General features: G+C 44.8%; 2 protein-coding genes across 2 annotated transcripts; both read left to right on the forward strand.

Moving 5' to 3' along the window:
* The first annotated feature begins 14 nt into the window (after window positions 1–14).
* On the forward strand, window positions 15–10390 carry CHTF8 (chromosome transmission fidelity factor 8). Its single transcript, XM_007524595.3, has 4 exons — window positions 15–88; window positions 9312–9370; window positions 9632–9749; window positions 10143–10390. The coding sequence occupies exons 2-4, from the start codon at window positions 9348–9350 to the stop codon at window positions 10365–10367; spliced, it is 366 nt and encodes a 121-aa protein (XP_007524657.1). The 5' UTR covers window positions 15–88; window positions 9312–9347; the 3' UTR covers window positions 10368–10390.
* Window positions 10364–12816, forward strand: DERPC (DERPC proline and glycine rich nuclear protein). The gene has a single exon (XM_007524593.3). It carries the CDS (start codon window positions 10364–10366, stop codon window positions 11981–11983), a length of 1620 nt encoding a protein of 539 aa, XP_007524655.1. The 3' UTR covers window positions 11984–12816.
* Window positions 12817–14708: the final 1892 nt, after the last annotated feature.

Below are 14708 nucleotides of genomic sequence, written 5' to 3' on the forward strand. Positions count from 1 at the left end.
CAGTACTCGCGGCGGCGGCGACGGCGGCGGGAGGTTCGTTTGTCGCCCGTTGGCCGCGCGGCGCCGCGTTCGGCGGCCGCCATTGCAGGTCAGGCCGCGGGCGGGGGTATGGGGGCGCGGGAGGCCGCGGGGAGCGAGGGCCCACCCCGGGATGGGGGCGAAGGTATAAGGGAGTCGGAAGCTAGGAAGCCGGAGCCGGGTGGGGCGCGCGACGCGGGAGAAGAATGGCGATAGGAGGGGCAGGGAGCGGCGGGCGGGGGAGGGGCGGCCGGGCGCGGGGGTGGGGGTGCTGCGCCGCCCCGCGGCGGTGGGGTGAACCTAGAAAGGCTCCCGGGGTGGGAGGCTCGGGCATTGTGGGGGGAAGGAAACCGAGTGGAGGCGGAAGGAGGCGGGAAGGAAGAGAGCGAGCGGGGCGGAGCGGGAGAAAGGCGGAAAGGGTGGAGGAGCTCGGACCGAGGAGGGGGCGGCGCGGGCCGGAACCTCAGGTATGTGTGGGACCTGGGGCGGTGGGGCGCCCTGCACGTGAGGCTCTTGCGGGGGCGGCTAGAAGCGGAACCCAGGAAGTAGCGGGAGCGGCAGACAGGGGACGTGGTGTGTGTGGGGGGCTGGGTGGAGGTGTGTTGGGGGGCCGGGGAGGGTGGGAGGGTGGTAGGAAGAGCCAGGCGAGTTCTTTTGTTGGCAGGGGGAGAGACCGGTGTGGGGTCCTGGAGAGTGAAGTGCTTTAGGGCTGGGGGGTGCGCGGGGGGGCGGGGAGCAATTAGGAAAATGAGGGTGGCGGAGGAGGAGCATGGTAAGAGTCATCATGGGAAGGCGGGGGGGGGGGTTGGATGACCACAGGGGGAAGGCAGTTTAAAGAATCGCTTCTGTGAGAGATCCGGATTAAAAAAAAAAAAAAAAGGTTGATGAGCTTCGTGACAGGTCCCAGCGAAAGTCTGGGGGGCGGGGTGGGTGCTTGGAGGGTCTTGGGGATCATGGGAATGACAGAAACCCCATAGAGGAGGCGGGACTTAGAGGTAGGAAGGGAAGGAAGGGGAGGGGGCCAGAGGAGAGGGTGGAAAAAAGGTGGCGGCGGCCGGTGGGAGGAGAACCTAGCGTGGAGACTGCGAGCAGGACCAGAAGGGAGGGGACTTTGGAGAAGGTTGGGTGCTGTAGCAGTCGGAGGAAAGGTTGAGGTGGGGCTGCAGAGTAGCAGAAGATGGAGAACACTGGAGTAACTCAGATCGACTGAAGCCATCTTTTCCACCCATTGTCTACAAATACCAGTAATTGATTCCCTCCATCACGGGAATCCTAAAATGTGATGGGAAAGTACCACGTGTATGCATAGTATTCACACACTGTTTTGAACACACTCTTCACAAATGAAAAGTTTGGAAGCATGCAGTTCTACCTATTTTCCATAGACCGCCATTTGTTGGGGAGGAAGTCTTTCATTTAGGAACAGGGTTTTAGCACCTAGTGACATAAGCCTGTGAAAGGCAAGATCCCCTTTGCAACTTAGACCCTCCCTTCCACTTCCAAAATCACAATAACACTGCTAATAAAAATAATCTTTATTCGGGTGTATGTAAGACTTTCTGAATTGTTGCATTGGTGGACAGACACATAGATAAAATAGTTATGAAGTTTGGGGAGGTGGGGGCTTCCAGAATTTAATCCCTGAAGCAGTTTGTTGAACCTCCCATTATGTAAACGTTTTATTTTGAAAACCTGTTTTTATAGCATGTTTTAGTCCCCTACAAACATTAAAATAGTTATACAGTGTAGTTAAGGTATTCTATTGGATATATGTTCTTTTGCATAATCAATAGTTTGATCTTAAAGGTGTGCTGTGTGTTTATCATTGTGCTGAGGAAGTCTTAACTTTTTGAGGTACTTTCCTTTGCCCAATTTACTGGTGGGAAAACTGAAAGTTGAGGTTAAGCTATCCAAAGAGGCAGAATCACAACTCAGCTCTGATGACATGAATTCTTACTGTTTAAGGAGTAACAGTGGGGGAAGATAGTATATTGGTTATGCAGAGAAACACTCATGCCTGAGGTTCCAAAGTTCCAGGTTCAATCCTCAGCACCACCATGAGCAGTGCTCTGGTAAATATAAAAAATTAAAAGGACTTTAGCATGGTCCTTGGGGACCAAATAACAACTCAATAAATGTTACATGCTGAGCTTGCAGTTTGCAAACATTTTTTGTCATATATTTTATTTTTTTAACTAGTGCACTGCTCAGCTACTGGGGATTGAACCTGTGAGCCTTGGGTATAAGAGTCTGTTTGCATAACCATTATGCTATCTACCCTGCCTCTTTTTTTTTTTTCTGGTTAAAAATAGTGAACTTTCAAAATTAGGAATAAAGTTAAAAACTATTTCATTTAAGAAAAATATGAATTAAGAGATGCCAGTGAGAACAATATGAGCACATTATCTAGCTCTAGCAGAATACAATTATCTGTAATTATGCTAAACCATTGAATCAGAGCCTCATGTTTCAATAAAAGCTGAATATTCTGATTAGTTGGATACACCTCACACTACTATCATGTTTTATGGGGGGGGTTGTAGTTACCTTTGTGAGGATCATTGCTCATGTTACCTTAAAATTTAACATGTAGCAATTTAGACATCAAAGGTGAAAACCAGGTTTTTTTCAGTTTACAATTAATCAGTGACAGTATTTTCATCTTTCAGTTAAGTCAAGTAGTTTAGATTAATGGTGGTGTTGTTTTATTTGCCTCCATGGTTATGGATGAGGCTTAGTGCTGGTACTGTGAATCCATGGCTCCTGGAGAATATTTTTTCCATTTTATTAGATAGGGCAGAGAAAATTGAGAAGGGAGTGAAGAAGAGGCAGGGGAGGAGAAAGATAAGATAGGGGTGGGGGTAGATAGCATAATGGTTATGCAAAGAGATTTCATGCCTGAGGCTCCATAGTCCCAGGTTCAATCCCCTGCACCACCGTAATTATGCCAGAGCTGAGCAGTGCTCTGGTGTTTTCTCTCTGTATATCTCTCAGAAAGTAAAAAAAGGGGGTCGGGCGGCAGTGCAGCGGGTTAAGTGCACATGGCGCAAGGACCACCATAAGGATCCTGGTTCCAGCCCCCGCTCCCCACCTGCAGGGGAGTCGCTTCACAGGTGGTGGTGAAGCAGGTCTGCAGGTGTCTTTCTCTCCCCCCCTCTGTCGTCCCCATCTCTCTCCATTTCTCTGTTCTATTCAACAACAACAATAAGACAAGAACAAAAGGGAATATTTTTTTAAAGCCCTTTAAAAAAATTAATAAAAGACCTGTAGACCTGCCTTACTGCTTGTGAAGTGAATCCTGCCTCCCACCCCCATAGGGAGGAGGCTTGGGGTCCTTGCGCTTAACCCAGTGTGCCACTGCCAGACCCCCAGGTTGTGTTTTGTTTTTATTGAAGATTAATGTTTTTAAGCCTGGGGACAAAATTAGCTCTTAGGTATCAGAAAAAAAAATATTGAGACAACACAATTTGAGAAGGAAGAAAAAGATGGGGAGACATGTGCCCCACTGCTTCACCACTTGAGAAGCTTTCTCCCTGCAGGTAGGGGTTTGAACCTAGGTCCTCACATAGAAGAATATATATATGCTAAATCTGGTGGAACCACCTGGCTGATACTCAGAAGTCTTTTAACTGTCTACCCTACAATGTAACTTGGTCTACTGTAAGTGTGTTACAAGACCTTCCCCAAAAGATACTTCATTGCTGTTTTTTAAAGAAACTTAACCAATAAAGCAATCAGGTCTCACACAAGTGTGGAATTAGTAGAAGGGGTTTTGTGAGAGGTCAGTTTGGATTGATTAGGATTTGTATCTCTGTTCTGTTTACTGCTGTGTGACCAATTAACATTTAGCTATACTGTTGGCACATCTATAAAATGGGAGGACATGATATTGCCTTAGGGTTGCCTTTGAGATGAAACAAAATCCAGGAAAATGTTATAAATGAAATATGAAACTTTTTTTTAAGCATTCATTTTATTTATTGGATAGAGAGAAATTGAGAGGGAAGGTAGAAATAGGAGAGACACCTGTAGCACTGTTTTACCTCTGATAAAGTTTTTCCCTTGCAGGTGGGGGCCCATGGGCTTGAACCCTAGTCCTTTCACACAGTAACGTGTGCCCAATTAGATATGCCACTGCCTGGCCCCATTGTGTTGTATTACAAAGAACGTTTCACCTGAACTTTCTTCTTTGTGAAATCATGGTGGCACTTCAATATAAGACTCAAAGTTTTTTAATGTCCAAATAGAGCTAGAATGTCAAATAAATAAGGTGTGTTTCATCTGGTTAGGTTCCACTTAACTTTTTGGGGTTTGATTAAGGTTCCTATTCTGGGTCTGGATTAATTCTGCTTTATTTTTTTATTTTTGAGAGAGATGCAGAGAGAAACACCAGAGCACTGCTCAGCTCTAGTTTACGGTAGTACGGGGGATTGAACCATCCACCATTATGCTGTCTCCCCAGCCCTGGATTAATTCCGAAGATACTAGTTCCTTTGCTTCTGTCTGGTTTGCACATGGTCTTGAAGTCACTTGGAGCACTATCCTGAAAAACAACAGTATCTTGATTTTTTTTTTTTATTTAGGAATATTGAAAATACCCACATGTTGGAGTACACATGGACAAAAAGCCAGAGAGCCCTTATTCACATGATAGCTGACCCACCTAGGCAGAGAGAGAAACCAGTATCTTGATTTTACTAAGGACTTACAGACTAACTCCATGTTTGGTGGGGTTTGTTTTTGCTTTTTATAAATTTTATTTACACAAGAGAAGAGAAAACATTAACTATAACAATCTTGCACATGGGATGTTGGGGATTGAACTCGGGACCTCATACTTCCAAGTTAAACACCTGATACACTGTGCTACCTCCCGGTCTCCATTTTTTTTTTTTTTTTTAATGCCACCAGAGTTCTTGCTGGGGTTTGGTGTCAGCACTACAGATCCACCACTCATGATGTGCTCTTGATTCGTCTGGCCCTCCTAATGGGACATTTCTTAATGCAGGCTCTTCCACAAAGTAGCATGGATGTACCTCAGCCTTATCTGCAAAGTAGGGATAAGTACCTGTCTCATTTGTCAGTGATTAAGATACCAACCACTTAGATGTCTAGCATCATAGTAGGAAATTAATGAATAAATTGGAGGGAGCCAGGTGGTGGTACAGCTGGTTAAGCACATATGTTACCTTAGCAAGGGCCTGAGTTCAAGCCTCTGCCCCCCACCTGCAGGAAGCTTCAGGAATGATGAAGGAAGTACTGCAGGTATCTTGTCTTTTTTTTTTTTAAAGAACCATTTTTTCTTTCTTTTTTTAAAATTTATTTTACTTTTTAAAATATATTATTGTTATTATTTTTACCAGAGCACTGTTCAGCTCTGGCTTATGGTGGTGCAGGGGATTGAACCTGGGACTCCGGAGTCTCAGGCATGAGAGTCTGTTAGCATAACCATTATGCTATCTACCCTCCGCCCAGAACCTTTTTTTTTTTTTAAAGATATTAATGAGAAAGATAGGAAAGAGAAAGAACCAGACATCACCCTGGTACATGTGCTGCCTGTTGAACTCAGGACCTCATTCATGCTTGAGAGTCTAATGCTTTCTTTACTGCAGCACCTCCTGGGTTGCTCTCCTCTACCTCCCTCCCTCCCCTCTCAGTTTCTCTCTATTCTAGCAAAGAAAAAAAGGAGGAATGACAGCCTGGAGCAATGGGTTCATCATGTAGCCACCAGGACACAGCAATAACCCTGGTGATGAGAAAAAAGCTGGTAACCTCACTAGCTTAAAGAAAAGGGCTGGGGCAGATAGCATAATGATTATGCAACGAAACTCTCATGCCTGAGCGCCAAAGGCCCAGGTTCGATCCTCCACCACCACCACCATAAGCCAGTGAGAGCTGAGCAGTGGTCTGGTTGAAAAAAGGAAATAATAAATGACTGTTCTTTACATTTGAATTTGATATCCAGTGAATATCAAATTGACTATTTTGTTTCCAAAATGTATTTGGTGCTCAATATTAGTGCCTGTCTGCCTCCAATAGAAACTGTTGACGATTTACTATTCTCTGAAAATTCAAAATGGAAATATATATATGTATATGTAATCATTTAACATTCTATTCAGGTGTTTATTAAACTTGACCACAATTATTAATTTTCTAAACTATACTCGGTAAACACTGGGCTACAGACCTTCCACTGGATTGCATTAACACATTGGAAAAATTTAGACAAAGCTGTAGTTTAGAACCCTGTACTTTTCCAAGAGTCTGCCTGTCTCAGAAAGACAAGTGAAGCCGGGAGACCACCAGTAGCGCAGCGGATTAAGTGCATGTGGTGCAAAGTGCAAGGACCAGCTGAAGGATCCTGGTTCGATCCGATCCCCCAGCTCCCCACCTACAGGGGAATCACTTCACAGGCAGTGAAGCAGGTCTGCAGGTGTCTGTCTTTCTCCCCCTGTCTTCCCCTCCTCTCTCCATTTCTCTCATATCTAATAATGATGACATCAATAACAACAATAATAACTACAACAATAAAATCACAAGGGCAACAAAAGGGAATAAATAAATATTTAAGAAAATTACAACAAAAAAAAGACAAAGCCACCTGGTGGGCAAAAATGTGCTCAATTTGCTCTAATGAACACTACAAACTTGCCACCAGGTGGTGCTATAGTATAAAAAGTTGATTAAGTGATTATTTTAGTGTCTTGAAAATTATTGATGAGACTCAGTTTATCTTGCACTAAAGTCTAAAGGACTAGTCAGCACTCTTAACTGTGTTTTTGGTTAAAAGAGGTATTTTGAACTTAGAAGTTGATAACCAAAATAATAAGCTTAACATGTCATGACCATAGGAAAGACAGCAATAATTTTTTAAAGATATTTTTTATTATCTTTATTTATTGGATAGAGACAGACAGAAATCAAGAGGGAATGGGGTGGTAGAGAAGGGAGAGAGACAGAGATACACCTGCAGCCCTGCCTCACCACTTGCAAAGCTTTCCCTCTGCAGGTAAGGACTGGGGCCTTGAGCCTGGGTCCTTGCGCACTGTAATGTGTGCTCAACCAGGTGTGCCACCACCCAACCCCAACAATAATAATTTTTAGAAGTATTCAGAGCTGACAGTACTTGAGAAAGTCGTTAAGGTAGTGATCTAGCTTGCCGGCTCTGCAGAATATGTCTTGGGTTCACATCCTGCTCTAGAGAGCATGTGGCCTTGAATACACCTAAGAGAGCTGTTATCTTTCCGTACTGTATTTTACCCTTGGTGATCTTCAGCATTCTTTTTTTTTTTTTTTAATTTTTTTTATTTTTTGAGAGAGATGCAGAGAGAGAAACACCAGAACACTGCTTAGCTCTGGTTTACAGTGGTGTGGGGGATTGAACCTGGAATTTAGGAGCCTCAGGCATAAGAATCTGTTTGCATAACCATTATGCTGTCTCCCCGCCCCATCTTCAGCATTCTTATTTGTGCAATATAGGTTTCAAAAAAATTAGAGCCAGAAAAATAGCTCACTTGGATATAGTATGCTGCTTTGCCACGCATGCTACACATGTTTGAATCTAGCCTCCACCATGTTAAAGGAAGCTTCGTTGCTGTGGTCTCTCTTACCACCTCTCTTTTTCATCTATGTCTCTGAGGAAAAATAAATCCTGGAGTGGTGAAGCTCCAGCAGTAATCAAAAGGGAAAAAAAATAAGCCAGGGCCAATAAATATTTCAACCAGTAGAGTATATACCTTGCTCTTCATGAGGCCTTGGGTTTGAGCCCCAGCATCACATAGAAGCATCATGGATGGCATGGAGGGGAGCTCCATGGGTGGGGAAACAGGATCTATGGGGTCTTTCTTGCTGTCTCTTCCTCTGAAAAAGTAGACTTGGAGCTGCTCAGTAGTATCACACATACACAAGTCTTTAGATTTGTTCCATCAGGCCAGTATAATAAAAATTTTAACACCTTGTAAGAATTGTTAGGAAATGAATTATGTCTTATAAAAAGAATCATTTCGTAGGGCTAGGAGGTGACACGCCTTCTTAAACGCTCAGATTACAGTGCTCAGGCCCCTCATCCCCACCTGCAGAGGATCACAGGTAGAGAAGCAGGGCTGCAAGTGTCTCTCTCCCCCTCTCATCTCCTCCCCTCAATTTTTTTCTCTGTTGCTATCCAATAATAAATTTGAAAAAAGGAAAGAATTATGTCATATAGAAAGTAATAAGGGGGGAGTCAGGCGATAGTGCAGCAGGTTAAGAGCAGGTGGCACAAAGCGCAAGGACCAGTGTCAGGATCGCTGTTTGAGCCCCCGGATCCCCACCTGCAGGGGAGTCACTTCACAAGAGGTGAAGCAGGTCTATAGGTGTCTGTCTTTCGCTCTCGCCTATCCAACAATAACTACAACAATAAAACAAGGGCAACAAAAGGGAATAAAAAATAAAATTTAAAAAAAGTAATAAGGGAACAACAATAAAAAAAAAGGGCAACAAAGGGGAAAATAAATACTAAAAAAAGAAAGTAATAAGGGGCCAGATGGTGGTACACCTAGTTGAATGCACATGTTTCAATGTGCAAGGACCTGGGTTCAAACCCCTGGTCCCCACCTGCAGGGGGAAAGCTTATAACAGTGCTACAGGTATCCTCTGCCTCTTTCTCTGTCTCCCCTTTTCTCTCAATTTTTGGCTGTTTCCAATAAATATATATATTTTAAAAACGTATCTAATAAAGGCGCCAGGTAGTGGCATACCTGGTTGAGTGCACATGTTACAATGCGCAAAGACCCAGGTTCAAGCCCCTGGTCCCCACCTGCAGGAAGAAAGCTTTGCAAGTGGTGAAGCAGAGCTGCCGGTGTTTTTCTCCCTATCTCTCCCCCACTTCCCTCTTGATTTCTGGCTGTCTCTATCCAATTAAAAAAGATAATAAAAAATCTCTTTAAAAAATAAAAAGTATCGGGGAGTCGGGCGGTGGCGCAGCGGGTTAAGCGCACGTGGCGCCAAGCCCAAGGACCGGCGGAAGGATCCTGGTTCGAGCCCCCGGCTCCCCACCTGCAGGGGAGTCACTTCACAGGCGGTGAAGCAGGTCTGCAGGTGTCTGTCTTTCTCTCCCCCTCTGTCTTCCCCTCCTCTCTCCATTTCTCTGTCCTAGCCAACAATGACGACATCAAAACAACAACTACAGCAATAAAGGGCAACAAAAGGGAATAAATAAATAAATAAATATAAAATAAAAATAAAAAGTATCTAATACACAGTGGTGATATTAGCTACCATTGTCTAAATAATGTCTTTTTTTTTTTTAACAGTTTATTATCAGTTGCTTTTTAAAGTCTGCGGAGCTCATGGTACAAATTATTATTTCCAGGTAAGTACATTTTGAGCTCTATTTCTCATTAATGCCTAGGGCTATCTATATAGGCATGACAATTTCCTAGAAGAATTGAGGGTCCTCAGGTATATCTTGTACAAATTCTTGTATTTAAAGTTGTAGTGTAGTGCCTAGCACTGCCCAATTTCCCAAGAACTTATGCTCAATAGAGTTCCTTTGGGCCTTGAATGGTGGTGTTGGACATTATTCATCCTTCACCCCTCAAAAATATTGTAACCGCCAGCCCTTTGCTTGCAGTGCTGGGGCTGGAGGCCTGGCAGAATGGGTGCTGATGGAGCTACAGGGGGAGATCGAGGCTCGCTACAGCACTGGATTAGCTGGAAACCTCCTGGGAGACCTACATTACACCACTGAGGTGAGGGGGCTTTTCTTTCCCTGCCTAATGCCTCATGAAAGCAAGCTACACCAAGGTGGTGCTCCCAGGACCCAGAATGAGGACTGCCCTCAGGTTTGTTATTTAAAGTCTAGCTAATCTGTTAAGCTGTCTGCTTGTTCTCCCCCATCTCTCCAGTAATAGGGAAATTTAATTTTGGGTAATTTGTAAGGGCCATACTTCTAAAAGTATAAATTCTCAATTAGAAAAGCTAAAAGGGGAATGAGGGTGGATAGTCCAGCTGTTCAGTAATGATAAAAGCCAAGTCAGGGAGTGCAGGTAGCCAACATTGCCTGCCAAGTGCAGCTTTAGAAAGTACCTGAGTGTTAAGACCTTGTCCTGAACCTCAGGCATCTTGTTCCTTTTCTGCTAAAGGGAATCCCTGTGCTGATTGTGGGGCATCATATCCTGTATGGGAAAATCATCCACCTGGAGAAACCATTTGCTGTTCTTGTGAAACACACACCTACGGATCAGGACTGTGATGAACTTGGCTGCGATACTGGCACCCGATACCTGGTGACAGCACTCATCAAAAACAAGATCCTTTTTAAAACTCGACCCAAGCCCATTATCACCAACGTCCCTAAGAAACTATGAAAGAACCCCGGATTTTTCCCAGAGAGCGGCCTACTCCTTGGACTCGTGCTCCACTGCCATCTCGAGGACGGTTTGATGGTTCCCTGGGACCACATGGGGGTCCAGGTCTGAACACTGGCCACTCACTGGGCATGAATTCGGATCCCTTCCTTATGGCATCTGGTTCTCTTGGTGGAAATATGGCCCCGTTCCCAAGGAACCCGTCCTTTTCAGCTTCATCAGGCTCATTGGCTTCAAATCCAGCACCTTTTCCTGCTGGTGCTCGTGATCAAAGCATGACTTCTTTTCCAAGAGGGATGAATTCTGCTGGCACAGGTGGAGTTTCTTTCTCAAGAGCAAGTGGTCTCTTGGGGCCAGGCCCAGGCTCATCTCTGAACCCTAGAGCAGGGGCTCTTTCAGGCCCAGGTCCTATGTCTAATCCAAGGCTAGGGAGTCTGCCAGGGCCAGGTCCTATGTCCAGCACAAGGGGAGGTGGTCTCCTGGGAACTGGTCCTGACCTGAGAAGTGGTGGCCCCATGGGCCCTGGTTCTGGACCCAACATGAGAGCAGGTATGCTGTTGACTTCTGGGAATGGTCCTCCTAATCCTAGACCTGTTGGTCTGGGCCCGGGACCAAATCCCAATATGAGAACAAACTTTGTAGGTGCAAACCCTACCCAGAGACCTGGTATGTTTTCAGGCCAAAACCATGGGCCCAACCCAAGAACAAGTGGTCTAGGCCCAGGCCTTGGGCCCAATCCTCGAGCAGGTGGCATAGGTCCAGGTTCTAATCTGGACACTAGAGCTGCTGGCCTCATAGGCACAGGATCTGGTCTTAACTTAAGAATGGCTGGACCTCAAGGCTTAGATCTTGCTCCCATCCTAAGAGCAGCAGGTCTTTTAGGAGCAAATTCAACTTCTTTCTCACAGGCATCTGGAAACATGGGCACAAACCCATCCTCCATGACAAGAGTACCTGGTCCTATGGGCCAAAACTCGGGGCCTGGTTCTCGGGGAATTGGCCTTCCAGGGCCAAATCCATCTACCATGCCAAGAGCTCCTGGTTCCATGGGCTCTAATTCAGCTAATTTTTCAAGGCCAGGTGGTCCAATAGGCGTAAATGCTAATCCCTTTCCACGGGGGACAGGTCCAGGTGGACTAAACCCAACCGCCTTTTCTCAGTCTTCTGGTACATTGGCTTCAAATCTATCTACCTTCCAAAGGTCTGGTGGCCTCCAGGGCTCAAGTTCAGCAATGTTCCCAAGAGCCTCTGGACCATTAGGTCCCAACTCAGCTAATTTTCCAAGGGCCAGTGGCTTACAAGGTCCAAGTCCAGGCACCTTCCCAAGGTCTACTGGTCCATTAGGCCCTGGTCAGGTTACTTTCCCCAGGTCAGCTTCTGGACCTCTGGGCTCTTCCCCAGCAGGCCCACTGGGTATGAACCCAGCTACGTTTGCAAGACCAACTGGGACCATGGGTCTAAACCCATCATCTTACCCAAGGATGAATGGCCCTATAACTAAGACAGTGGTTCCATTTCCTAGAGTAGGTAGCCTCCCTGGCACAAACTCTGCTGCTTTCCCCAGACCAGGGGGTCCAATGGCTGCAATGTACCCAAATGGAATGTTACCCCCTTAAACATCATTTTTTCCCTCCAGAACTACTGTGTTTTTCAAGCACTGTGGCTCTGGGCCAGGCTGTGTTTCAGGTTAAAGGGTAGATACAGAGCTGCAGTGTAAAAGTACATAGCTGGGGCTCAAATTCAGATGAGCTTTTTTTTTTTTTTTTCCTCTGCTTCTCTCAACTGAAGGTGAAATGTTTGTGGGCATGGATTATGTCAGATGGAAATATGTTCCTGGTCTTGAGAGTCTCTCAAGCCTTCCAATATCCTGCTGTGGTTTTGTCTCACAGCTTTCTGCCCCTTGTTTCATACTAGTATCTTGAATTATTCTTGTGGACTTTTCCTCAGGGATACATTGGCCTGCAGGTCCCAATTCATTGTGTAGTCCCCTGATCATCACAGGCAGATCAGCTCACTGCTTTCTAGAAACGTGTTGGTAAACAAGACCGTGCTTCAGCAGCTTGGACCTGTTATCCTCCACTGCCATACCTTTCCCTGGGGGCTTGAACACAGAACAGGGAGGTGGGCAACCACTTTGAAAACCCTACAAATACACTTTAAACCTGACTGATTGGGCTTGCAGCTTTTTTCTCCTGGGACTTAGAGGATGCCAAAAATTAAGGCTCCACTGCTCATTGAACTCCCTCTCCACTGGTACTCCCAATCAAAGAATCTCAAAATTATACTTAAGTGGATGGGAATATGGGAATCAAGGGGGAAGGGGATGGGAGGGAGGGAGAAGGGGAGAAATCACTGTGCTTTTGTTCAGCCTGATGTGAAAGGATGGTTGATGTTTTCCTGCATTGTATCTTTTCTTACTGTTTCTTTAAATAAATGGGATGAGAGGGTTGCTGAGGACATTCCTGTTTTGTTACCTGTTCCACTCAGAATGAAGTGTACCTACTATCATTCAACTAGGCCACAATTCTACATTATCTGCTAGATAAGAATACTTCCATTGGAAGAAACAAACTGTTTAATCTTTAGCTATAACTCATTCATCTGCCAGTAATTTCACCAGTGTTCTGTGAGAATCTTTATTTTGACAAGTAAGTGCAGTATAAAAACTTTGATCTGAAAAAAAAAGCAGGTAAAAATAAATATGTTTACAAATTACAAAATACAAAAGAGGATTAAAATTCTCAACGAGGAAACAACCAAAATGTGTCCAATTGTATAAAGGCTCTTCCCTTGTAAGAAATGGGGATAAAGCTGAAGACCCAGTTTGGTTTTGCTGCTGAAAAATATATAAAATAACTTAAAAACCAGGTGAGATAAATGTGAGCCCACTACTTTATCTGCCTGTTTTTTTTTTTTTAGTTTTTGTGGGGTTTTTTGTTTGTTTTTTATCATCTCAGGAAAGTTGACCACAGTGCAAGGCAGAGCTGATTGTAGGACAGCCAAGAGTTCTCTGTACAAAAGTTCATCCTAAGGGGCTGGCTTGTGGTACACCTGGTCGAGTGCACATGTTACAAGAGTTCATCCTCTATTAACTTTCAAGTAAAAGCTGAAAAGCAAGCCCTTCGTGATGTCTGAGCTCTGTAGTTGGCTAACAGGGTTTCCTCCATTGTAGTGTTGAAAATAGTTACTTGGCCAGCAAAAACACTGAAGAGCTTACAATTGCCCTTAACAAACACCTACTGTCTCTTCACAGCCTTCATGGGGTGGGCCCAACATCAACCAGTAGTCTTATCAGAAATTTGAGGTCGGTTTGATACAACATTGTTGACTGCATCTGAAAAAACCTTTAAATTTATGGGAAATGAGGGAAAGCACCAGAGCTTGCCCATCTGTGGCTCAGGATACAGTATGTTCCGTTGTAGGAAGTACCTGGGCATATTGGAGGCTTGCCCTCATCAACTACTCTCTTACCTTACAGCTGGTTCTCATGGGTGGTGAGTTTACCCTTTAGAGATTAGAGAATGTGGTTTGAAGGGAGAATGTGCAAGCAAGCAGTCCCCTAAAATATCTTAGTACAATCATGTTTCAAACACAAGCTGAAATGGTCTACAAATTGCAAATCTCAAAAAAAAAAAAAAAAAAAAAGGCTTTCCCTTACACCGAAAAAGCAGAGCAAATTAAATAGCCTCAAGGAACATGAGGAAGCAAGATTTAGAAACCAACTCCATCTTCTAGTTTGATGCAGTCACTGTCAACAACTTGGCTATAAAAATTACTTGGAGGGGGGTTGGGCGCACATGGTGCGAAGAGCAAGGACAATTGTAAGATCGCAGTTCGAGCCAACGACTGCCACCTCTCCAGATTCAAAGGAGGTCTCGAAACTTTACATCAGGCTCAACCTGATGCTGTTGACTGGCTACGGAAGAAGGGCAAACGCTAGAAGAAGAAAGTTCAAGCCCCTGGCTCCCCACCTGCAGGGGAGTTGCTTCACAGGTGGTGAAGCAAGTCTGCAGATGTCTTTCCCCGTCTTCCCTCCTTTCTCGATTTCTCTCTCCTATCCAAAAATGACAACAATAATAATGACAACAACGGCAACAAAATGGGAAAAATGACCTCAAGGAGCAGTGGATTCATAGTGCAGGCACTGAGCCCCAGCAATAATCCTAGAGGCAAAAAAAAAAAATTACTTGGAAAAGTCATTGAGAATAGTCTCAAAAATGACCACTGAGGGAACACTAAAAAGTTTTCTTCTGGAGATGACTGTCAAAAACTAGTGGGGCCAGATGGTGGTGCATCTAGTTAAGCACACACATGGTGCGCAAGGATGCAGGTTCAAGCCCC

The sequence above is a fragment of the Erinaceus europaeus genome, chromosome 2 (genome assembly GCF_950295315.1).
Source record: "Erinaceus europaeus chromosome 2, mEriEur2.1, whole genome shotgun sequence".
NCBI classification, from domain to species: domain Eukaryota; kingdom Metazoa; phylum Chordata; class Mammalia; order Eulipotyphla; family Erinaceidae; genus Erinaceus; species Erinaceus europaeus.